General features: G+C 34.1%; 1 protein-coding gene across 1 annotated transcript in view; it reads left to right on the plus strand.

Moving 5' to 3' along the window:
• The window catches only part of LOC131029813 (truncated transcription factor CAULIFLOWER A), a 150,859-nt gene that overhangs the window by 16,002 nt on the left and 108,039 nt on the right, over positions 1-26,818 (plus strand). Inside the window, exon 2 of the mRNA XM_057960471.1 lies at positions 22,213-22,291. Coding sequence (XP_057816454.1) covers positions 22,213-22,291 — 79 coding nt within the window. The remainder of the gene's footprint in view (positions 1-22,212; positions 22,292-26,818) is intronic.

Below are 26,818 nucleotides of genomic sequence, written 5' to 3' on the forward strand. Positions count from 1 at the left end.
ATTGCTCAATAAGTTCAAAGAAAGAATCGAAACAATTTTAGTCTATCTGATTTATAACAATTAATACACTGGGTTAATTAATAGAATGAATAGTGGAAGAAAATTCACACGAAACCAACCACACAAACATAGATAACATTGATATACCTAGGAAACCCCAATGTGGGGAAAAATCAACAAATGTTGAATCTTCTATTCAGCTTCAAGAACAAACTTTCCTTTCGAATACTATCCTAGTTTCTACAACAATCTTACATATATAGTCTTCTTGATGAAAACATTAATTATGCAAGAGAAATGAAACTTTCCTCACATGACACATCCTAAGAGAAACTTCCTTAAATGACTCGGGAAAGGACATTTCTATACATAATGCAAACTGGAACTTTCCTTACATGACTCAAGGGAAAAGAAACTTGTCTCACATAACTCAGACTATCTCACACATAAAACTGCTCTTGGTGTTAACCTCACAACTCTAGAAAATATTCTATTTATAAAATAGAAAATATGCTAATGTTGAACATCCAACATGAGCTGCGTTTAAACAACTTCCAAAACCACACCTTCCAAACAATAGAAAACTTAACACTCCCTCTTAGTGAGGAGGGTGTTTTGCACTACACCCAACTTATCTTTGAAGAATAGAAACTTGCTCTTCATCAATGTCTTCGTTAGGATGTTTTCTATTTGCTCGTCCGTAGGAATGTATTGCAACTTCACTGTCCCCTTCTCCACACAATCTTTGATGAAATAATACTTGATCTCAATATACTTTGACTTGTCATGAAACACTAGATTCTCAGAGAATTTGATACAACTCTAATTATCATAGTAAATGACTGTAGGATCTAGCTCCTGATCAAAGAGCCCAACTAGAAGTTTCTGAAGCCAAATAGCCTCATATGTAGCCATACTAGCTGCCATATACTCAGCCTCTGCAGAACTTAGTGCAATTGACTTCTATTTCCTATTGTACCAAGAGACTGCTCGTGATCCCAAATTGAAATAACACCCTGAAGTGCTCTTCCTGTTAGCTGTACTGCCTACCCAATCTGCATCAGAAAAACCCTCGAGCTTCACTCCATCCTGCTGAATATATGTTAGCCCATAATTAATTATGCCTCAGAGATACCTCAAAACATGCTTTGTAGCTATCCAATGCACATGTTTAGGTTTTGTCATAAATTGACTGAGTGAATTCACTACAAAACAAATATTTGGCCTAGTGTTGACCAGATACATAAGAGAGCCTATCAACTATCTATACAAAGTTGGGTCCACTACCTTTGATTTGGAAGCATCAATCTTCTTCTAGTTGGTCAAAAGTGGCATGGACATGGGCTTACATTTTTCCATCCTAAATCTCTTCAAGATATCAATTGTATACTTCCCTTGTCCAAGGAAGATCTCTCCATCTTTTTGTCACAGCTCCAATCCCAGAAAGTAACGCATCAAACACAAGTCCTTCATCTTGAACTCTCCTGCAAGATCCCACTTGCAAGATCCTGCTGCTACAGAAATGATAGCCCTTATGGATGAGTACCTGGCTATCAGAGAAAAGGTCTCATCATAGTCGATCCCTTCCATCTAAGAAAACCCCTTAGCCACAAACCTTGCTTTGAACTTTTCTACAGGACCATCTGCAACATGTTTGATCTTCTACAACCATCTCAACCCTACCTCTGACTTATTTTTGGGTTTTGGCACTACCTCCCACATGCTATTCTTTATGATAGAAGAATACTCTTCCACCATGGCATCCCTCCAAACCCGATGCTTGGGCGCCTCCTAAAAGCTAGAAGGCTCCACTTCAATCAATTCACTCATGAGTGCCATATAATCAGAAAAATGTTTGGGAGCCTTTCTTTGTCTAACTGGATTTTGAGTATCACCAACATACTCCTAGGCCTCTCTTAGTGTCTACTCAGTTGCCTTGTTTCTCCTCCTCCCTGTGATAGGAGTTTGAAGCTGAGAAATCCCTTGTTCTTCCTCTTGATCAACTTTCTCGGCCTACTTGCTCTGCTCACCAACTTGTGTGACTAGAGTCTAAGGAATTTGTGTAGCCTCAACCTTGGGTGCCTGCTCCTCCTCCTAAACCTCCATCAAGCTTCCTAACTTTTGAAGAGCCCTTTCCTCCTCGAACTTCACATCTCTGCAAATAACTATAATTTTGAGGGCAGGAATGTAAACATGATAGGCCTTAGAATTTTCACTGTACCCAACTAGGATACCCTTCTCTGCAGTTGGTTCCAACTTGGTTCTCTTCTCCATGGGAATATGGTAATATACAAGGCATCCAAAGATGGGAATGTGACCCAAATCTGGTTTCTTCCTAGTGAATGCCTCTTCTGGAGTCAATTTTCCCAACACTTTGTCTGGGCTCCTATTCTGCAGATACACGACTATATTGCAAGCTTCTGCCCATAAAAACCAAGGCAGATCTTGATCGTGAAGCATGGCCTTAGCTGCTTCAATTATAGCCCTGTTTTTCCATTCAACAACCCCATTCTGTTGAGGGTTGTATGAAACTATCAACTCTTTATTGATATCTTCTTGAACACAAAAATATTTTAAGGCATTCGAGGTATACTCGCCTCTATTATCAGATCTCAGTATCTTGATCTTCCTCCTTATTTGGTTCTCCACGAGAGCCTTAAACTCTTTGAACCTACTGAAAACTTCATCTTTATTCTTCATAAAATATATCCAGTCTTTCTAGAGAAATCATCAATGAAGGTAGCATAATACTCATACCCTCTCAAGGATGTTGTTGACATGGGCCCACATGCATCTGAGTGTATGAGATCCAAAATCCCTTTGGATATAGTGTTGTTGCTTAGAAAATTGGTCTTGGCATATTTCCCAAGAGCACAACTCTTGCACACCTCATGCTTTTCGACCTTCATCTCAGGCAACCCCATCAATATTTTCTTGAGCACATTAAGTGCTCCATGGTGAAGATGAGCAATCCTCTCGTGCCACAATTCTCCAAGCCTTCTACAACTACTCACCAATGCATGCGCTAACTCAAATTGTAACTGAAACAAGCTACAATGCCTGACTCCAATCACTTTTGCTACCTTGGAATTCTTAGGATGGATATAGAGTTTGCCCTCTTCAAAGGTCACGATGTAACCCTTGTCCTCCAAAGTAGAAACATAGATTAAATTCCATATCATGCCAAGGACATACAACACATCCTCCACCAATAGACGTTTACCAAGCTCCCTCTGAAACTTGACAGTGCCTACACTAGTTGCATGGTACTTGGCATTGTCTCCAAGCTCAATACAAAAATCCAACTTTTTCTCCTCCAACTTGGTGAAATATACCTTGAATCTTGTCATGTGGCAAGAAGCCCACTATCAATATACCCTACACATTTGACAATTGAACTTGAAAGACAGGCAATGAGTGAAAAATCATTCTCAAACCGCATTTCAAACTCGTCTACCTCTGTTGTAGCAGCAACTTGCTTCTTCGACTTACCCTGTTTTTCTTATTTAAGCATTGACTAGCATAGTGACCCATTTGATCATGGTAGCAAAAACACTTAATCTTACTCAGATCTTTCTTCTTCCCATCCTTGGAAGAAGACCCTTCAGTTTGCCCTTTATTGAACTTCTACTTACCCTTGCTTGTGAGAGCAATATTTTCTTCATTGTCAACCTTCTTTGTCTAATTTGCCCAATGAGAATTTTCACGGATCTCTTCCTAGACAAAATCACTCCAAAGCCTTGCCCAATCGTGTAGGCGATCTCTCCCGACAACACACTTGACAAACACTTCCCACTGCTTTGAGAAGCCATTCAAGGCTATCAACACAAGCTCATCATCAACAATCGTCTCTCCAACAACAGTCAACTCGCTCCTGACTTATGTCAATCTGGACAAGTAAGAGGTCACACTCTCGCCCTTGGACATCCTGGTGTTATGCAACTTGTCTTTGAGCATCATCTTACGACTCTTATAGTCGTTCTAATAAAGTTTTGTGAGCATATCCTACATTTCCTTGGCGGTGTCTTTCCCAGATAGATAAGAAATCAAATGATCTTTTACCCCATCAAGGATAATCCTTTGAGCCTTAGCCTCGTTGGTTTCATGTGAATTTAGGGCAATAGGATCATTTGTTGGTGGAGTCACTTCTATACTAGCATAGGTCCACAACCTATTCTCCTTGAGAACGGATGTAATCCGAGCCTTCCACTGTAAGAAGTTAGACACACCCTCAAGCCTATCCTCATATCAAACATTGGTTGCCATTGCAAAATAAAACCCTCGAAGAATTGAAAGTTGGAATCTGAAGAAATCTGTTTTAGAGCTCTGATACCATGTTAATTTCTATAACCCAACAATAGATTAATTGCTCAATAAATTCACAAAAAGAACCAAAACAATTTTAGTCTATCTGATTTATAACAATTAATATACTGGGTCAATTAATTCAGACGAAACCAATCACACAAACACAAATAACACTGGATATACCTAGGAAACCCCAATGTGAGGAAAAACCTACAAATGTTGAATTTTCTATTCAGCTTCAAGAGCAAACTTCCTTAAATGACTCAGGAAAGGAACTTTCCTTACATAATGCAAACTGAAACTTTCCATACGTGACTCAAGAGAAAATAAACTTGTATCACATAACTCAGACTATCTCACACGTGACTCAAGAGAAAAGAAACTTGTATCACATAACTCAGACTATCTCACACATAAAACTACTCTTGGTGTTAACTTCACAACTATACAACTGTAGGAAATATTCTATTTACAGAATAGAAAATATGCTAATCCTGAACATCCAACATGAACTGCACTCAAGCAACTTTCACAACCACACCTTCCAAATTACAGAAAACTTAACAAACTTTACACAACACAGCCCATATTAGTAAATGATATACAAGCACCAAGAAAACACGTCTGCATCCGCAAATTTAACTTGCTATATTGCATTTGCTTGAAAGTTTCTAGAACTTTTATTTAATGTATCGATTTTGTGCAGAGCCCGCGACCACGGCACTTCCCGTGAACATATTTCTTTGAGGTATTTCTTAAAACGGTTTACATGCTCTGTTTGGGTTTGGTCATGGAGAGCATGCTCATAGGATAGAGTTCATAACCGTTTTGTAACCGTGTCACTTTCATCGGCTTCCCAGTTTTGGTGTTTTAATAAAGAGCTTTAATTTACCGATAAGAACCTTTTCCTGCAGATTTTAATGATCCTTTACTCCTGGCTTCAAACTCTATCGGTGACTAATGGAAATGTGTCAACTCGCGGATACCTGCTATGACAACTCCGCTTATCTTCCACCTTTTTATGCTAACGGCAACTTTTATTTACTGAATTGGCTGAAGAGACAGATTCATTTACAATTTAGTTATTGGCACGTTTGGAGACTTTAATAGTTTGCCGATTGACAAGTTCACCGGTGTTTTCATAAACTTGGAGAACTTCGTTGAGTGACCGATGGAACAACAACTAATTCTTCCGAGAAGAATGCATTGGCCTCTTCGCAGGCTTCATAAAGTTGGCTAACTTGCCACTGACATTGAATCATTAAAAATCCATCTTCAAATGATTTAGAATTGGTAAGTTATTTATACAAACCAACTTACCGAAAAAGGTATCGGTGTTTTGAACGATTTTCCACTAGCCATCTTCACATAAGTTGGATATCGGACACTTCATAATATGCATGAACTGGCCGAAAAGGCCAATGTTTTTATGACACCTTTGGAGACTCAAGCCAACTTACGATTAATTGACATTTGAGTGATATCTGACAAGGTGGGGAAACTTGAGAATAAATATGGGATTGTTGATGGATTTCAAATGCCGATAGACTCCTTTTGCAAATAGTTTTTGACTATCCGAGGTTATGCACTCTAATGTACATTTGGCAAAATGTTGTTTCCTTTGACAGGCTCATAGCCTTTTGCAATAGTTTTTAAAGTTTGCCAATAGAGAAGGATTGAGGCATCATTTTTCAATGGTGATGTTGAGTTGAAATTACATTGAAATGTGTACTAAATGGATATATCTTTCACTCCATCTTTTAAAGCAATTGGGAAGAAAATTATTTTTCACCACCACTTTTGTAAGGAGATGTTGACATTGAATCCTCGTGACATAGTTTTCTAAACCTATTCATTCCAAAAGACCTTATTGATGCCACCTGATACAAGGAGAGATGATGCATTTGTGCTTTCCACATTTGCAATCAAAACCCTAAGAGCTTGTAGAAGAGAAATGTTGTTACCTTTTGAACCACTAAACCTTTGCTAGCAAAAATTTAATAGGATAAGACAAATACTATTGTGAGCACAACCTAGAAAAACGAGCACCTCACGAGCTGTCAAATCCCAGATTAATTATTTTTTGAAATAAGGTCCCAAAACATAAAAGTTTTAAAATCTTGGAATCTATGAATTGGGTCAACTTGAAAGCTAGCCACACCAATTTAAATATTGTCAAGATGAATCCTACAAATTAGTTTGATGAATTGAGTCAAAATTTTCAAGATACAATCATTTTGCACTTTTCATCAACATCTGTCCCTTACGGTTAAAGAACGACTTTTTAACTCATTAGGAGCAAAGGACCTTGACACTTTCATTATCTTGCAGCTTGTTGGACTTTGTCTTTTATTCAGAATACTGCTTATGAACACACTCTAAAAGCACTTGAGATGCACATTAGTCAAAATGACTCAAAAATAGAATTCTGTGTATGTTGTTTTGAAATTATTTTTAGGCCAATAACACTCAACTTCTCTTTTTTCAAAATTAGAAAATTCATATAGTATATTTAAGAAAAATCAAGTGAATAATATTCAATCAACTCATGATGTGCATTACATATAATATACAAAATCTATCCTATAAAATACCATACATATTAATTATAATTTTTTTGTTTTGATTATTTAAAATTTTATCAAGATTACAATGATAAACCAAATTTATTTTATTACTATCTTTTTGTGTTATATTGTAAAAGACTTTGTTTCAATGTCAACTAAACCTTTTACATGTATCAAATTCTCAACGTATTCCCTAATCCTCATTTTGTTCTAGGCACATAAGGCAAATTATTGTTGGTGTGAATAAGGATAATTCCTAACAAGTTCTTAGTTAGTACCTTTTCACACATGTTAAGTTTACTTAGGATAGCTTAGTTGTCACATGATACAATCATTTAATATTTCTCATGTTAGTTATCTTAGGTGTCGTTCTAGATAGAGATGAGTCAACATCTTGCACTTAATTTTGTCATGAGGTAGTTGTAACTACTCCCTCCTCACTTGCCTAGAAAGCAAGCTCATTGTAACATATCAATTCATCTCAATACAATTCATTTCCTAGTGAATGATATTTCTCTCTTTATGTGGAAGTTCTTTGGAGTCGTGATCTAAGGCTTTAGAGGTTGCAAAATCCAATAATTACTCCATTAATTTTTCCTTGATTACTTGTCAATATATTCAAATCTCTTTGATCTTATAAATAAATGTTCTTAGAATTGTGTTCTACTTGTCTCTTTGAATATGGTGGTGCCAATAAAAACCTATAGAGCATTTTGTGCTAGGTACACAAGGCAAATCACTCTTAAATATATTTTTAATATTTTTTTGAACTATACTCAACAATTTGGCTTGTGTTTGGGCTTGGGATGGAGATATAAAGATTTTGTGTCTAACTAGTCTCCTCCCTCAAATAATCCCCTTATTAAAGAGCTTTGGTGGGAGGCATTTTTCATTCTGGTTGGAGTCTATGAAAAGAAAGAATTAATAGAATTTTTCAGGGATAAAATGAGTGTTTGGGAGGTGATTGTTTCTTCCATAATATCTCTTTGAGAAAAGTAAGCACACGTGTCCCTCCTCAAGCTTGGATCGGTAGGTGGATAAAAATTGGGGTTTATCTGACCATTCAAGGCTAGATTTATGGCCCCGCCTATAGGTTTCAAAAATTCAATCAAATTGCCCCCTCGATTCTGGCTGGTTGAAGTTAAACTTTGATGACTCATCCAAATGGGCGGGTGGGGGTGGCATGGTCTAAGACCATAGGGGTAATTTTGTGCTAGCTTACGTGATCAATTTGGGCTTGCATATGTCCAATTTTACGAAAGTGACAACCATCTACTATGGTCTAATCATTATTAAATAAAGGAAGTACAATCATATCATTATAGATGGTGACTTGAAGAACACAATTCTCTTCCTAAAAAATTAAGAAATGCTGGTCTGGAAGTGTGAAGACATGGCGACCAAGTGTAAGTCCCTCATGCGAGGAAATAGTCACGTCAGCTTGTGTCACACGAGAAAAGAGGGCAACAAAGTTGCAAACAGGTTGGCATCTATAGGTCAATTTTTTAAGGATTTAAAAATCTAGGTGAATATATATGATTTACCAAATTAGTTTGTGTGGCGATCTTTGAGGACAAAAAGGTTAATGATGGAGCATAATTCAAAAATTTCCTTTATCATCTTTTTAGTCATCGTTTGGCTACCAACAATCATTTCCATGGGTCTAAGAGACGAATTTGGAAGGCATTGTTGCCTTCAAACTCACCAAAAAACTATGAGACAATCTCCAATATATTGCCCACATTTGTAGGACATGTTGAAAATGGGTGAATTTCTTTAGAAAAATAATAACAATTGATAAGAATCCTAAAGTGTTTACAAAGAGGTTTTCTAAAAATGAGAAGACCAAAGGAACAATACCCAAAATCAAAATATCACTCTATTCATCTAGGCATCCAAAAAGGAAGGGTACAACCAACCATGGAAGAATGTATGACCAACACCAAAGTCATTAGAAACTTGCTGAAAGCAACTCCAAAAATGCCAAATAAAAATCACCGGTAACTTCTTAAATCTTTCAAATCAATTTACCTTAAAAATCTTCTTCTTTGTGAAACCTTGTATTCTAAAACCTAATGAAAATAATGTGTTTTCTATATGAAATAGAAAATCAACTAGGATGGATATTTCACCATCAAAACTAGTGTAGATTGACAAGGGTTTTCCTTAATCAAATCCTATAAGAACTTAAAATACACTCTGAAAACATCTTTGTATGTATGCAACTCTAAAAAGAAATTAATAGAATGAGAGCCAAAACTGCTTTATCTAGATCTAGAGGGAAAAAGGGGAATTTAAATTTTAAATTAAATTATTTCCCAAAAAAAATCCCCCACATGCAATTTAAAAGAAACTTAAATTCCAAGTTCCTTTTTTAAGGCATTCAACCTAAGGAATACAACTTCACTTTATAATATTTAACACTAAAACAAATATTAAAATGCAACTTTAACTTTAGTGCAAATATTGAAATAACTGCAATCACTTTGTGGAAAGCCCCACCAAGGCACTAGAAATTGAAAGCAATCATGTTCAGACATAAGTAATGCTGAAGAATAAAGCCAAGTGCCAAAATAGGCACTTATATAAATCTAGTAGTGTTCTTCAAGAACTGTGGGAACAACTTAGAAGGACAAAAACACTACAAAGAGAATTTCCACCACCTATAACATTAAAGGAATACTTGCACAACTATCAAAAGCCAAGAAACTAGAAATTGAGCTCTGTAAAAAAATAGGAGTCCCCTATGTTGGAAATTTGGAGGAATTGATTATGTGTTGCATTGATGTTTGTCATTGATGCCAACACTAACTTCTTTGGTTATCTACCGGGTTCCTATAGAGTGGTTGGACTTTGATGATGATCAAGAGATTTATCTCTCGTATATTCTGATTGGTGAAATTGGTTTGGCTCGTCTATTCATGTTATTCAGATGCGTGTCACATTCAGTTGGTTCAGGATTTGGTGATTCAGAAGCTATCATATGTTCTAGTAAGCCTTTTGGTTACCAATAAGAGTTCTATCGGTAGAGCTTCATTGAAGATCTTTTGATGGATTCGATAAGTGGTGTTGGTGCGGCTTCTAGAAGGATTTTTAGGATGCTGATGGTTATCGTGTTTGTGTTCTAGTTGATTGGTGGTATTGCATTCGGTTTATGGCGACCTATTTTAGGTCCGGTCTTACTCTGCTAGGTTATGGACTGGTTTATTAACGTGTTGGTGGATGCTCCCGATGCGTTACTGGTTAGATTTATTGTTTGGTTAATGTTGTTCCGGTCTTAGGTCGACTTGGATTATCATTGGTTTGCGGGTTTATGTAATGGATTTATTGTATTATCTTTTTGGTGGCCGACCTAATTGTTTAGTTCCCGGGTTGGTATAAATATGATGTAAGATCTCTTTGTAGATCCTGGTCTAGGATTATGGTTATGGGATTATTTGTGTGTGAATAAAGTTCTAACCATATGCAAAGATTTTGGTTGATTATAGGTGATCGAATTGTGTTTGTGTAAGAGGTTTAAGACCTCTGGCATTGAGCTTAACCGAAACTGTACTTAGGCATAGAAGATGCTATTCTAGCAGTTCAATCTTCATTCCAAATTGTAGTCCGAAGTTTTCTGTAGTCAGTGAGACTCCTTTTGTGATGAGCAGTGCGCTCTAGGCTATTGGCCTTCTTGCATGTGCAGACCCCTTACTGTAATATTTATTCATCTGATTAGTGGATAGATATTGTGGGTCTCCAATCCCACCATTGTTTTTCCTCATTGAGGTTTTCCACGTATAAATCCGTGGTGTTATATGGTGTTCATCTATGTGGTTGCATTATTACTTATTGTTATATGCTTTTATGTTTACCGGTTGCTGAGGTGTTGTATTTAAAAAGTTAAATTTAATCATTCTGGCAGAACACTGATTCACACCCCACCCCCCCCCCCCAGTGTTCTTGGATCCCAACACCCTAACCACCATCAAATAGCCTACAAAAATCTAGGAATAGGCTAACTAGAAGCATCATCTGATTAAGTCCAAGTAAGGGACATTACAGTCCTTTCTCCCAAGATTGATTGTCCTAAAATAATTGCAAGTCTAGATGTTGTAAATGAAAACTCTCCCAAGTAGCATCCTCCACTAACAAGGTCTACCGCTTCACAAAATACTCTCTGATAGTCCCCCTCTATAGAGTTTTCTCACTATAATCAGTTAAGTTACCTGTGAAATTAATACTAGTTTACCTTCCTCATCCAAAGGATGCAATATTGAAGAAATAACCACATTATGCCCAAGTACCTTCTTGAGGCAAGATACATGGGCAACATTGTGCACCTTGCTACTCTTAGGCAGCTCCAACTCATATGCCACTTCTCCAATCCTCTTGGAAAGCTTTAATGAACCATACAATCATGGCTTCAACTTTCCCAACCCACTCTTCTTGAGAGTGGACTATCTATAGGGTGATAGGCAAAAGTAAACCATGTCCCCCGCCTCAAACACACATTCAACATGGTGCCAGTTTGCATACAACTTTTGTTGATTTTGAGCATGCTAAATGTTGTCTCTCAAAGATCATGATATCTTGAATTTATTGCAATAAATATTTAGCCTTAGGCACTCTACTCTCATGAAATAACACATCAATGAAGCTAGGTTCATATCCATACAACTCGATAAATGGAGACATCTTAATGATCATATGACAGGTGGAGTTATAAAGTACTCACCCAACTACAACCACTTCACTCATACCTTGTAATACAATTGCATAGATACCGTTTTATTTATAATTTATGTTTGTCTATTTGTCTACGAGTTTAATTAGTGTTAGGAGTAAATTTAGTTCCACTAAATTTGAACAACTCTTACCAAAATAAACTCATGAACTTTTTGTCTATATCACTAATAATGTTTTATAGCATCCCATGTAACCTAATTACCTCTTCGAACAACCACTTCATCCATGAACTATTGTAAACACTACTATAATAACATTAAAATGATAAAATTTAGTCAATGTGTTCATTACTACATAAATGCATTTCTTCCCTTGCACCTTGGGAAGCCCTATAATGAAATCCATAGAGATACTTTTCTACTTTTGATTGGGAATAGGCATGAGTTGCAAAAAACCAACAATATAGGTATGCTCATTTTTATTCTCTAGCCATGTATGACACTCCTAAACATACTAATGGAATTCATTCTTAATCCCCTTGTAAGAAAACCTCTCATAGATCTTCCTACAAGTCTTATAAAAAAAAACTTGGCTAGTCATAGGAACATCATGAAATGTTTTTGAAACCTTTAAGTTAAGTCTTGACTCAGGAATAGACAAGATCCTCTCCTTATTAAATATAAGCTTAATCCTTACCTTACAATCATAATGCAAAGATCCTTCCAAGGGTGTTTGCATACTTTGCAAGAATTTGATCCTTCCAATCTATTGCAATCTCTATCGATTAGCTTGTTAATATGACCTTCTTAATGCAACCACTATATTCCTCTTCCTCTTGACATATTCAAAATCATAAGCTTGAAGCTTACTCACCCACTTCTACTGTCTATCATTAAGATAATTTTGATTTAGCAAGTATTTAAGGCTATTATGATCTATTTTAATGATAAACTTACCTCTCACAATCTATTATCTAAACTTTACCAAAGATTGCATAATGACAAGCATTCCTTGCCATAGATCGAATAACACTTATTTCCACTTATCAACTTCCTACTCTAATAAATGGATGGGTTCTTGTTTTACATTAGAATATCCCCAATTTCCTCATGACAAGCATCACATTTAAGCTCACATGACTTGGAGAAGTTGTGAATAGCCTAAATAGGGCATGTGCTCATGAATTGCTTAAAATTATGAAAAGATTTTTACACTGATTCAAACCATGTAAAGGCCCCCTTTTTGGTTAAATCTATGAGTGGGGCAACCAATTATGAAAGCCAATTGATAAACCTTATGCCAAAACCACATAGACAAAAAACTCTTTGAATGTATAAGATTTGTTGGTGGAGGCCAATCAAAGATTGCTTTCATTTTTTCTAGATTTAATACTGACTCCCTTATAATTGATTATATGACTAAGATATAACACCTATATCATCCCAAATTCACATTTAGATTCCTTAAAACATAAGGACTTTGCCTCAAGAATACCAATTTTTTTTGTAAAGATGCCTCAAATGCTCCTCATCCTTTTGAAAATTGATATAAAAAATTATCAATACAAACTTACATAGCTTGTTATGAAACACATGATTCATACAAGATTGGAAAGTGGCAGGGGCAATGGTCAACCCAAAGAGCATGACCAAAAGTTCAAAGTGTCTAATTCACCATCTAAAGGTTGTCTTCTCAATGTCCTTTTCTCTAGCCCGAATTTCATGATACCTTGATCTCAAGTCTATCTTAGAGAAATAAACTTATTTATGTAGCTTATTGATGAGCTCATCAATCCATGGGATACCTTTTCTTGATAGTATTTTTATTCAAGGTCCTATAATCAATCCACATGCACATGATTTCATCCCTTTTCACCAAAATAATTGAAGAAGAGAATGGGCTCCTGGCCTACTATGTCCCATCTCTAATAACTCCTTAATTGTCTTTTCAATCTCATCCTTATACCTCTTAGGATGCCTATAAGGAGGGGTAATGATGATCTTAGCACCATTATCCAATTATATTACATGCTTGATGCCTATATGAGGAGGCTTACATAGAGGTATGCTGCTAAAAACCTTGTTTCACTTAGACAACAAAGTCTAAATCTTTGGGAGATAAGTCCTCTTCTTCTCTTCTATAACTATAGGAATAATTACACACTTAGTTGCCCACTCAAGTTGACCATGCTTGAAAATCCTCTCCGTACATTTGAAAGAGACAACTGATGGTCCTTCATTAGGCATTCCCCTTAAGATCACATTCTTCCCTTTTGATTTAAATTTTAGCTCCATGGTGTAAAACTTAATTGTATTCTCACTCAAGGATAGATACTAATCATGTAGAAGCCATCCTTGAATTTGTATTTACCTAATTATAGGCTCATATGTGAGATTATCCTAGTGCATGTGATGGTGAATCTATTTGCAAATATCACCCTGAAACCATCTACATCCTTTGTTTTAAGAGCCCTGCATGCCACAACTCCCTCATCAATGAAGTTATGAGTATCACTTGTGTAAATCAAAGCCACCACACACTACGCTCCAAGGATTTCATGAACTCCAAATGACTCATTCTTCTAGAAAATATAGAGTTAGGCAGGAGCGCCCTCACTCTCCTACTCCTTTGAATCTTCTAAAGATGGTTCTCCTATTTCTCCTCTAAATGAACTTGCTGATATGAATTATGCTAGATGTATGTGTCCAAAGAATCATATTTCTTAAGTTGTGCCAACTGTTTTAAATGCAATTCAAGATGTTTTATTAAACCTTATAATGAGTTTGTTGGTGAACTCATGGTATATGGTGATTAGATTATGACCCAATGTAACTAGGTAATGGTACCACCACTCATTTGCAATGCCATCCAAATGCAAATTGGAAAACTTAATCGATATAGACCTAAGAGTGAAGTAGTTATCTAACTTTTGAACCCATGCTCTAGTTGTGTACTTGTCACTTTTGTCAAAGTGAGCTAGTCTAACCTTACCCAAGTCCCATTGAAATTCCCTCAGCATTGCTAGTCATCTCTACTCAACTCTACCACCTCCTCTTTTCTTCCTTTAACTCAAATAATCATTCAAGGGTAAGTTATTATGATCTCCTCAAGAAGAGTGTCATACTTTGTATATAAGTATGTCACACGTCATCAACTAAAGGGATTTGAACCTCCTAAACAGCTTGTACTTCCTCTCTATGTATGAAATAAGCCTAAAGGGGTCTAGGAACATATCTTGACACTATTGCAACTATGCATCTATTATTACTTTGTTGGATCATAGAATCTTTTTCCACAATATGCATGGTGTTCCCCTATGTATTGTTCTAGAAACCCCTTGAGGTATGTTTTGGTTGAACTAAGAAATCATTTGAGACATCATATCTAACATTGCATCAAACTTTCTTTTAGCTGAGGTGTTAGGACTAACTAAACAAACCCTCTCCTTGTTTCTATTTGCAATGTCTCTAGGTGGGCTATGATGAGAAGACCCCATAGTATTGTCGCTACTATGAACCAAACCCACTTGACTATTTTATCAACTACAAATAAATCTATTGCCTCTTCTAGTTAAATTAATTATTCCGTTTTTCTTTATGTAGTATCTTATATCTTTGCCACTCATGTATGACGATCAACTATATACAACTCATTAAAACACAATCTAATAAGAAAACTAACTTTAATACCACTGTAATATCAACCCCTAATACATTAATCATTACATATATATCAAACAATTCAAAATAAATTTAAAATAAGATAATATAAATTTATTTTTTCCGTATTACAAAATTCTATCTAAAATACATGACCATCCCTACATCATACGGTCTTTTAGCTCAAGCAAGTGTTCTTCCATTCGTAATCATCAATAGACTTTGGTAATGTACGTTGTACAAGATAAACTATCGACAAAATGCCTTCCGCAAGTGTTAGAGCAGAATTTTCCCTAAAGCGGCTCAAATAAAGCTATACAGGACAGGGTACATGCACTCCAAACTTTGTGGAGTCAATCTACACCTTACATTGTCCGGTTATTGGTACAGTGGGCTATACACCATTACAATAGAAAAAGTCGGGACAAAACTACCAGACACAGCCGTAAAGAAAACTTGCACAATGTCGAGGCGTGATGTGACTGGATTGTTTCCAACTATAATGACCGATGCTCAATAAATATTGCAGTCTTCTAACTAGACAGTTTTCTGTGCTCGACCAAATTGTAGGCTATACGTGGATGCTATTCTATTTTTCATTGATGCCTGGAGACGTCTTGAACACTCACTTTGTGTATTCCAAGCAAGTTGTACCTTCACAGTGGCATTTGATTTTATACACATTCTTTGTTTTATTCCTCTTTTCTGCACATTTAAATGAATATTGTTTCAAGGATTGGTTTTGAAGTAACGATCATTGATACGGGGCAATGTGAATAAGCCTGACGCTAAATTTCTTGCTCTCTTTGATGATGAACTGTGACTCTAAACACGAAGCTTCATAATTTTAAATAAATGCCATGCGTAGCATCTTCTTTCATTTAGTGTTGTGAGCGTCACTATTTCTTCAATTCTGGATGCCAAAAGACTCTTAGATCTCAATATATGAAAGTGTAAAATTAGGTTCAAAATATAGCTATAATCTCAATATATGAAAGTGTAAAATTAGGTTCAAAATATAGCTATAAACTGAAATAACAGCAGTGAACAAGGAAAAACAGGACACTAGTCAGAAAAAATGCCTGAAATATAACAATCTAACATTTATTTATTCAGTCCAACAACATACAATCACAATACATTATGTTGCATTGTATTGCATAGCTTCATATCTATAGCTGAGCTTGGAAGCTTCCAGAATTCTAAAGAGTTCTAAAACCAGAAAGTTTTTTTTCTTGGATAGCTTCTAGCTATTTCTTGTTTCTAGAAAATTCTCTCTCTCTCTAGAAAGTTCTAGACAATCTTATACCTTAACATCCCCCCTTAAGATTGGCTAGAATATTACAAAGAAGATACAAAATAGAGAAAAACATTATAGCACTAGACCCCGTCTTAATGTTCACCTCCAGCATACCAAACATTCCTCTTAATTTCAAAATTTTGGCCTCTATCATACTTTTAGTAAATATGTTTTGTTTTTGCATGAAAAACTAGATTGCTTGCAACTTGGATGGTGCTTTGATTATCACAATACAAAGTAGTAGCTGAATTTTGGGGAAAGCCAAGCTTAAAATGTTTTGAATCCATACTTCTTCCTTTCCTGCTTCTTTTGCTGCTCTATATTCTGCTTCACATGAAGACAATGATATAGTTGTTTTCTTTTTGCTGCTCCATGTAATTGGACCTGAGCCAAGCTGTAAAGCATAACAACCTGTAGATTTTTTATCATCTATATCACCTCCCCAATCAAAATTTGTATATCCAACCAAAGAAATTGCATGCATATAGCCATAGTGGATGTCATAGTGTAGTGTTCCACGAATATATCTCAAAATCATCTGAGCAACCAACTAATGACTTTCTTTAGGTGCATGCATAAATATTTATACTAGATTAACCACAAAGCAAATATGTGGTCTAGAATGAGTCAAATAAATCAAGCTACCAACAAGCTATCTATACAAAGTGTCATCTACACTTTTAGAAGTACATCCTTTAGTAAGCTTGACTCCTAATTGAAAGGGCTTGCATTTGAAAGTATGTTAATTTTTTCTAAAAGATCCAAAGCATTACTTTGATTGTGAAATGAATAATCCATCATGGAGTCCACAGACTTGTAGAGCATGAAAATAATTGAGTGAACTCTCAAATCACTTATATGAAATACCTTCTTGAGATTAGATTTTAAATCATTGATTGACCCAATTTGGTCTGGCAATAAGTATATCATCTACATAAACTGCAACAACAAGAGTCTCTTCTTGTACTTTCTTCACATAAAGATTTGCATCAGATTTACACTTTTTAAAGCCATGAAGTAGAAAGTACCTTTCAATCTTCTTATTCCATGCTCATGGTGTTTGTTTTAGACCATAAGGTGACTTTTTTAATCTGCAAACATGATTTAGGATTTTCCTGATCTACAAAACCTTGGGGCTGATCCATATATATTTCTTCTATAAATCTCCATTTAAGAAAACATTTTTAACATCCATTTGATGAATATTCCACCCAAGACTTGTAGCTAATGAAAGAATAACTCGAACTATATTTAATTTAGTGACAGGAGAAAAGGTTTCTTCATAATCAACACTCTCTTTTTGATTAAACCCTTTAGCAACCAATCTAGATTTGATTTTTTCTATTGAACCATCTAATTTAAATTTTATTTTATAAACCCTTTTGCACCCAATAGCATTCTATCCTTTCAAACGTGGCACAAATACCCAAATGCCATTCTTTAGCAATGCATCATATTCCTCTTTCATAGCTTGCTCCCATTCTTTCCTCCCTCTAGCTTCTTTATATGAGTTTGGGTCATGTACTGTAATACTTTGGTCATGAGAGCGCTACCATTCCTTCCTTGCTTCTTAGGGCCTTGACTATAGATTTATTCAACACTCCTTATCTTTTGTCTAGCTGAAATGTCATCTTCTACATCATCACTACTTGCAAAAAATGGTTGATCATGTAATTATTAGTTGTTTCATTAGTGCATACTTCATTCACATTGATGTAGGGAGCATTAGTTGTTGTAGAGTGAGAAGAAGTGGCTAGAATTTGGGAATGTTCATCAAACTTTACATCTCCACTAGAACAAAGATTTTTTTCATTGTCAAATCATATAGCTTACAGGCCTTTGATTCTTCATTGTAACCCATAAATAAACACTTTATGACTCTTTGGTTCTAAGTTTTTCCTCTTTTCATCAGGAATGTGTGCCCAAGCAATATTCTCAAATACTTTGAAATACCCAATGTAAGGTTTCCTTCCACTCCAATCTTCTTCAAGAGTGATATTTGTGAGAGCTTTTGTGGGGATTATATTCACAATATGTGCAACACAAGAAACAACCAAACTTCAAAATTTATTCTGCACTTTTGGATTGCAACATACAATGAGCCATTTCTAAAAGAGTTATATTCATTCTTTCGGAGACCTCATTCTGTTAAGGGGTGTAAGGAATTATTCTTTGCATCTTAATACCATAATTTGTACAAAATGATTCAAATGCATGATTACAATATTCGCCCCCATTATCCAACCTTAAGCATTTAATTCTTTTTCCACCTTGGTTTTCAACTAATGTCTTAAACTTTTGAAAAACTTCAGACACTTCCATTTTTCTTTCAAGAAAATAAAACCCATACTCTCCTACTATAATCATCAATAAAAATGAGAAGGTACTAGGCACCTTCCCACACACTTTCAGAAGCCGAAATTATTGTTAGTCCTCTAACCATGTCTTGTAACTTTCTTTTATTTATATGTCCAAGTCTAGCATGCCAAAGTTTTGACATGTAATTAGTTTGAGCAATAAAAGCATGGGAGAGTGTGTGTTCATTATCAACAAATCCAACAAATTTAAAGAGACCTTTATGATCACCTCTTCCAACAATAATTATATTTCTTGGCTCTTTTCTATCTCTAACAACAACTTGATTATTAGTAACAAGAACCTCATATCCCTCTTGTGTAATTTTGAATGCTAAAATAAGATTCACCCCTAATCCTTCAACCAATAAAACATTTTTCAAAGACCCACTTTTAACATTAACAATCCCTGATTCTAATACAGGAAGTTTCATTTTATTTCCAATAGTAATTTCTTGATCTGAATCCTTCCCCTCATGAAAATCAATAAACAAAGATCTATCTCCAGTCATGTGAAATGATGTTCCTAAATCTAAAATCCATTCTTTATTAGTGTCTAAAGAAAAGTATCCCCCCTTAACACTAGATTCACTTTTGGGTCTAGCACTTACCTCCACATTTGGTTGCTCTTGCTTTTCGAGGAATATGGCTACGAAGCTATGTCTATCCGCCTTGCCATCCTTAAACCTTTCATCCTTGGGCTTATAGTGTTGTCTTTCATTGTCCCTCTTCTTCAAACAAAATTTCTCCACATGATTCTCACCACCACAATACCTGCAAATAATGGGTTTTCTTCCCACTTGCTTTTCTACACTATCATTTCTAGAAAAGTGGTTGAAACTATCATTATTTTAAAATTTATTATTACTTTTCCAATTCTTCTTTCCATCAACATTTCTATGAAATGACTTTCCCTTTGTTGTATATGCATGATTATTCTTAATATAACCTTCTTTAACAAGTTGAACTTCTTCATCTAAAACTGACTTGCAAAATCAATTAAAAGTTTGTTGGTAGTCATTTGGATTTAATTGAATAACTCTTTTACTTGATTCTTCAAATATCTTGTATGGTTGGAGAATCTTACTTTTAACCATTGCAATCAATTAAAAATCTTTTTTTTTGCATATTCAACACCTATTTTCTTCAGTTAAGCATTTAAATATGTAATTTTAATAAAGTAATCAATCATTTTTTCAAAATCAACAGGATCCAAATTCACCAATTTTTTTCTATAGTAAACATACTGATAATATTTGCATCTTTATAATCATTTTCTAAGTTTTCCGATAATTTTATTGTATCATCAATATCAACAAATATTCTATTAAGATTGGGGCTGGAGGCTTTATCAATGATGGCTCTAGCTTGCTCCAACTTGCACTTCCATAGCTCCTTTTCCTTTTTGGATTGAGGTTCTCCAATTTCTTTGTTCATTATCCTCCACAAAAGATCTCTCTTAAATCATTCTTGACTGCAATTTTCCAATCTGCAAAACCACTTCCATCAAAGATAGACAAAACTTCATTTGAAGAGCTCATGTTAGTAGAAAAAAAAAAAAGTTTTCAAACAAATATCAATTCAACAATACTTTAGCCCTGTTAAATAATTTCTAGATTAAATTTAACTCTAATACCATATAAAAACAAGCCCAAAATATAGCAATAAACTAAAATAACAAAAACGAACAAAACAAAACAGGGTACTAGTTAGAGAAAAATGACTGAAATATAATAATCTAGCTTTTATAAATTCAATCCGACAACGTACAACCACAAAAAATTGTGTTGCATTACATTACATAGCTTCATATTTATATCTAAGCTTGGAAGCTTCTAGAATTCTAAAGAATTTTAAAACCAATTTTTTTTTTTGGAACAACTTCTAGCTATTTCTTGGTTTTAGAAAATTCTATCTTATACCTTAACAAAAAAGTAAGACAAAAACTCTTTTTCAGGATTGCTCTATGTCATTTTCATGCTGATATTAGCAATTGATTTGAAACCATCTATTTTATTCGTAAGTGACTATTTTTAAGATACTAAATTTATTGTCTTGTGGCCAGCAGCATGCAATTCCTGTAATTTTTAGGTCTGATTTATAGGGATTTATACACCAATGACCATATTAATCGTTTTCAGACATTTTTGCCATACAGAATAAATGTAACTATAATTTTGTAAATAAATTATTTATTAATTTTGTTGGGAAATGAGTCGTATTTGGACTGAAATAGATAGTCACAAAGTGGGCTCATTGTTCCATGGTTGAGCGTCTAGCAACTATTTTGATTCTTTGGTTTTATAATATCAGATTAACAACTCCAAACATGTACAGAATGACTAATGGATGATGAAAACTATGAACTACCCCAAAACCGAAATAGACCAATTACAAGGTAGACTAGATGAATTCAATAATAAAATACCCAAACAACAAATGAATGGCCCAAAAACTTCAACAGATTTTAATCATTTATAAACGTACCACTTCCAAAATAAACAACCCACGACATACTTCTGTATGAACGTGGTTTCTTACGCTATCCTTACTCCAGTGCAAACCGTGTTCGGAATGGCTTCCCGACTTCAATATTTTATAAAATGCTCCCTTAGCCTACCTTTACCTTCAATTTAAGATGGCTATGTACAGTGTCCTTTTCCATTTGAATTTAAGAAGTTGGAAAATACAGATATAAAAAATAATATTAATATTTTTTTTAAATGGTCCTTAATTTAATATGTCGGAGAGTATGGATATTAAAAATAATATTAAATTTTCACAGCTAACTTTCGTTTGATGTGGGCTAATTATTGTTCTTTTGATTCAGGTTTTGTTGAATTCATAGATGATGTGGGCTAGAATTTTGGAATTGTAGATTTATTAGATTTTTTAAGTTTCTTTTTGTTTTATTTATTGCATTAGTTTCTTCTTTGATAAATATATTTTAATTTTTTTGTTAAAAGAAAAAATAGAAAAAAACAGTAGATAAAATCTTTTGAAATGTTTGGATATATATATATATGTTTAGGAAGAACATGAAGTAGAAATTTTTCCTAATTTTGGCTTTGTCAAATATTTTTCTCACGTTTTAAAGAATGGATGCTATTTCATCTTTTCTCCAATATTCTTGGATCAATTTGGAGAGATAACTTTCAAAATTCATTTTGGACCCTCGGTCCAAAGAAAGATTCATATATGATATAATTGTTCCAAGAATACACTTAAGTTGCAAAATTATCTTTTATACAAAGAAACAATAATTTTATTTATTTATGTGTTTATTTTGAAAATAATATACGATTACATAGAGAATGTGGAATTGATAATAATTTTGTTTGAATGACTACGAATAGCATGATGAAGACGTTGGAAAAGTATGAAAAGCAATCTAATTCAATGCCCGAAAAGATAATCTCCGATCGGGAAGCGAAGGTAATTATGAATCTTTTCACTCTTACAAACCTCTTAACTTTTATGTTATGAATCTTTTCGTCACTAAATCTTTGCCAATCTCATCCAACTTTTTATGAATTTATAATCTAAATAAATAAATATGTGTTTGTTTGTTTAAAATTATTGATTAGAAGAAAATAATTTAGTAATTAAGTTGACAGTTTATATGATAAATTAAAATTAATTAAAACATTTTATTCAAATTTATTTGTGTTATCTATTTTTCTTCTTTGATATATAATATACTAATAGAAAAAAATAATTATAATAATGAATTCTAATAAATTTTGACTTTTTTTTTGCAAATGATTATATAACTATTATAAAATTAGTTGAATGTTTTATTAGCTAGAGATCATTTATTACTCTCTATTTTGTGTACTCCCACTTAAATAAATATCTCTTAGCTGATTTGTTGAAGACTAATTCTTCTTTTGTTCAACTTGATTTTTCTTTAAGAAATGTCTTTGTTAGTATATATATGTGTTACTATTACCTTCATTGTAAAGTATCATATCTTTATTATGTTTATCTTTGCTTTTCCACCAAAAGAGCGATACTTACTTCAATGTGTTTTCTTCTACAATGAAACTTTGATTTCTTCCTCATTATATTTAAACTTCAAATATTCTAGAATTATGGACTAGGTTTGATTATGGACAAGTTGATATACATTTCTTCAACACTGGAAAGTGAAATTGTTGCTTATTTCCTACTCATCCAAGAACTATCTAGTCCTTCAAAATGAAATAACAACTTTATGGTCCATGGCCCACAACATCCCTTGTATAATATACATTACAATATCTCATAAAATCCATGAATTTCTTATAACTCTAATTAAAAGTGATCCCAATATTAATTATTCCTAGTACAAATATGATAAAATTCTCTTTAAAATTTCCTAATGATGTAGTCCAAGGTTTCTTAAAATTTGATTTACAATGCTTGTTACATGTGCCATACATAAGGCTTCCTATGATAATTTTAAAAGGTACCACATTCATGTGATCTTAAATTTCATGTTCCCAAAACACATATTTGGTGATAAATTCTTACAAACATTACTATCATAGCACCCATTAGCTTAAACTTGGTGAGGATATTCTCAATATATTTTTGTAGATAGAGATTCAAATGTGTTTTTTATTTCCACCTCTTACAATTTGAATGTATATGAATAATGAATCTCACCCTAGATAGTCGTTCAAATTCAACAACTAATTTAGATTTAAATAAATCTCGCAATTTTATATCATTGTTCATAGTGATAGCATCTTCAACATTCAATGCTAAATAAAGTTGACTTAATAATTTTTAGGGGTTATTCCCAGAATTGTAACTGAAGAACAAAACAAAGAGATTTTCAAAACGGTCACCAAGGAGGAAGCTAGAGAATAGTATTTCAAATGAACCCTGATAAGGCTTTGGGTTTTGATGGATTCCCAGCCAGTTTTTTCCAACATTTCTGGGAAATAGTCCTACAGATGATATCTATAAGGTGGTGGAGGAATCAAGAAAAAAATAACCATCCTTGGGGAAATTAATCATGTATGTTCTTAGCTTTGATTCTGAAAAAGAAGGAAGTCCAAACAATGAGTGACTTTAGGCTAATTTCTCTATGTAACACAATGTATAAAATCATCTCTAAAATCATTGCAAATAGATTAAAAGCAATTTTAAATTTCGTTATTTCAGAAGAACAAAGTGTCTTTTCTCCAGGAAGGTCAATCGTGGAAAGTATTATAATTTCTCATGAAGCAGTACATTCAACAAGGCAGATGAGATAGGCAAGTATGATTCTCAAATTAGATATCTTGAAGGCATATGATTCAGTGGACAAATATTTTTTAAAAGAAGTGTTGATGAAATTTGAATTGAATAAAGATTGGATAGAGTGGATCAATAGTTGCATCTCTTCCCCAAAATTATCGGTATTCATGAATGGAGCTACTCATGGATTCTTTAACATGTGAAGAGGAATCAAGCAAGGTGACCGAATCCCCTCCTTTCTTTAATCATAATGGTAGAAAATTTAGGGAGACTTATTAGTAAGATCAAAGGTGAGGGGGAATGGTATGGAAGAAAATTAGCTACAGGGATGGATCTAGTAACGGATCAATAATTTATAGATGATACATTTTTTTTTCGACAATTGTGTAGAAGAGAAGCTAGGACAATAAAAGGTCTCCTCAATAGATATTGTGTTCCTTCAGGTCAACAAATCAATTGGAATAAATCTAATTTTTTCTTCCTTCACACTCAACCTAGTATCTAAAGAGTTTTAGCTAGAATCTTAAATCTAAAAGTGGCCAATTTTCCTGGGAATTTTTTAGGAACACCACTCTTTGATGATATTAACAAAAAAGTCTACTGGGAAAACTTAATAAATAGGTATGTAGATAATATGGAATCATGGAAAGGAAAAAAATTGTCCTTAGTTAGAAAATTATTAATGATCAAATCAGTTTTATCAACTTTGCCTATTTATTCCATGTCATGTTTAAAAATTTTGAAAGCAGTTGAGGAAGAACTGAACATAATTATGAGAAGATTTTTTTAGAATGGCACTAAGGATCAAAACAAAGTTCCGCTTATTGTTGGGGATAAGATATGTACACCAAAGGTAGTTAGTGGGACAAGTATTAGGCAGTTAATGCTAATGAATCAAGCAATGGGAACAAAACTAGTTTGGCAATTATATGATAATGGGGATAAAAAATGGGTCAGACTCTTTAGAAGAAAATATCTTGATAGTGATGATCCCATTAGCATTTTGAAAATAATGGATCTCCCAAGAGGATCAGTTGTATGGAACCATACTTTAGAATGCAGGGAAATAATATCAACGCATATAACATGGGAAATTGGTGATGGTTATAGTTCCTCCTTCTGGTCTAATTCATGGAGTAATTACAAAACATTGGAGAATTTCCCAAATTTGAAGGAAATTAAAAGGGACACTTCTATGATTTGGGGGCCTAAAGTGAAATATCATGGGACAATAATTGTGAAGGATGGATTAAGTCTTTGGCAATGGAAATCACTAGAAGATATAAAGGATCGAAGACAGTAGAAAGAATTATTGAGGGATATTCTAAAAGAGAGGTGTGTGGTACCTTCTAGTGAAATTGATAAGATCCGATGGTGTGGATCTAAAATAGCTTCTTACAAAGTTAAATTAGGATATAAAGTTTAAGAAGAAACCATAGCTAAAGAAGAGTGGCCATGCAAAATATTGTGGAACAAAAAATGTCTTCCAAAGGTGGGGGTTTTTAATTGGTTGACCATTCAAGAAAAGGTGCTTACACAGGATCGATTGGAAAAAATGGGGATCTAAGGACCAAGTAGATGTGTCTTATGTTAAATGCAAAATGAAACTGCAGACCATATCATTTTAGATTGCTCCTATGCAAAGAAATGTTGGGACTACTTTTTTAGGAAAGTTGGAGTTTCAATGCCCAACTGCAACAAGTATTGACCCGATTCAAAATATGAAATGGTTTAAGAAAGAAAGGTATGTTTTCCAGCCTTTGAAAAATATTCCCTACAATTGTGGTTTGGGAAGTTTGGAAGGAAAGAAATTGAATAATCTTTTAGGATAAAGAAATGACAGAGAAAGTTTTTATACAAAAAAATGAAGGGAAAATAGTGGATTTGGTTAATATAGTAGCAAGGAATCAAGTTTTAAAGGAAAACTGCTTCACTCTTTAAGATGATGAAATGACCAAAAAATCCAAAGGGTTAATTATCCCCAAAATTCAAGGTGGAAGTAAAATATAAGGATTCAATGATAGCAAGAGATAAAGTCAAATGGACTCCCCCACATGTGGGATGGATAGAAATTAACTTTTATGAAGCAACAAAAGGTAATCTAGGTCAAGGGGATATGAGTTGTATTGCTAGGAATGAAAAGGGGATAATGATTGCTAAAGAATTAGAAGCTTTAGGAGAAACTACGAATAATATTGCAGAAATTGGAGTTGCATTGCTTGGACTACAACTTGGTTTCAAATTAGGAGCAAAAAAGATACACTTGGAAGGAGACTCACAAACAATAAATTTTAATGCTATATAAAAAATAGGTTCCCTAATTGTTTGATGGCGAGATGGCTAAATCTAATCCATGAATTAATTATGAAACTAGATGACTTTAGAATTTTTCATATCTACAGAGAAGAGAATGTTAAGGTAGATAGGTTGGCCAAAAATGCAGTAAGAAATTAAAAATCATAGAGAGGCTAAAGAATTTAATGCCAAGATTAGGGTAGTTGAGAAGAGCAGTTTTCAAAAATGGACGATTGATGTTTAAAATAGGTATGACCGTTTTTAAAAAAATGAATTAATCATTTTTGAATTAAGGCAAATCTGGAAAGAAATCTTAAGGTAAGTTAGGAGATTTTGTTAGAATTGAAGTGATGGAATATCCAAGGGGATTGAAGCCTCTTAATCATTTTTCCAATGGTTAATGGAAGGATGGATATTGTTTTTTAGACATGAGATTGT

Source organism: Cryptomeria japonica, chromosome 9 (genome assembly GCF_030272615.1).
Source record: "Cryptomeria japonica chromosome 9, Sugi_1.0, whole genome shotgun sequence".
In the NCBI taxonomy this organism is placed as follows: Eukaryota; Viridiplantae; Streptophyta; class Pinopsida; order Cupressales; family Cupressaceae; genus Cryptomeria; species Cryptomeria japonica.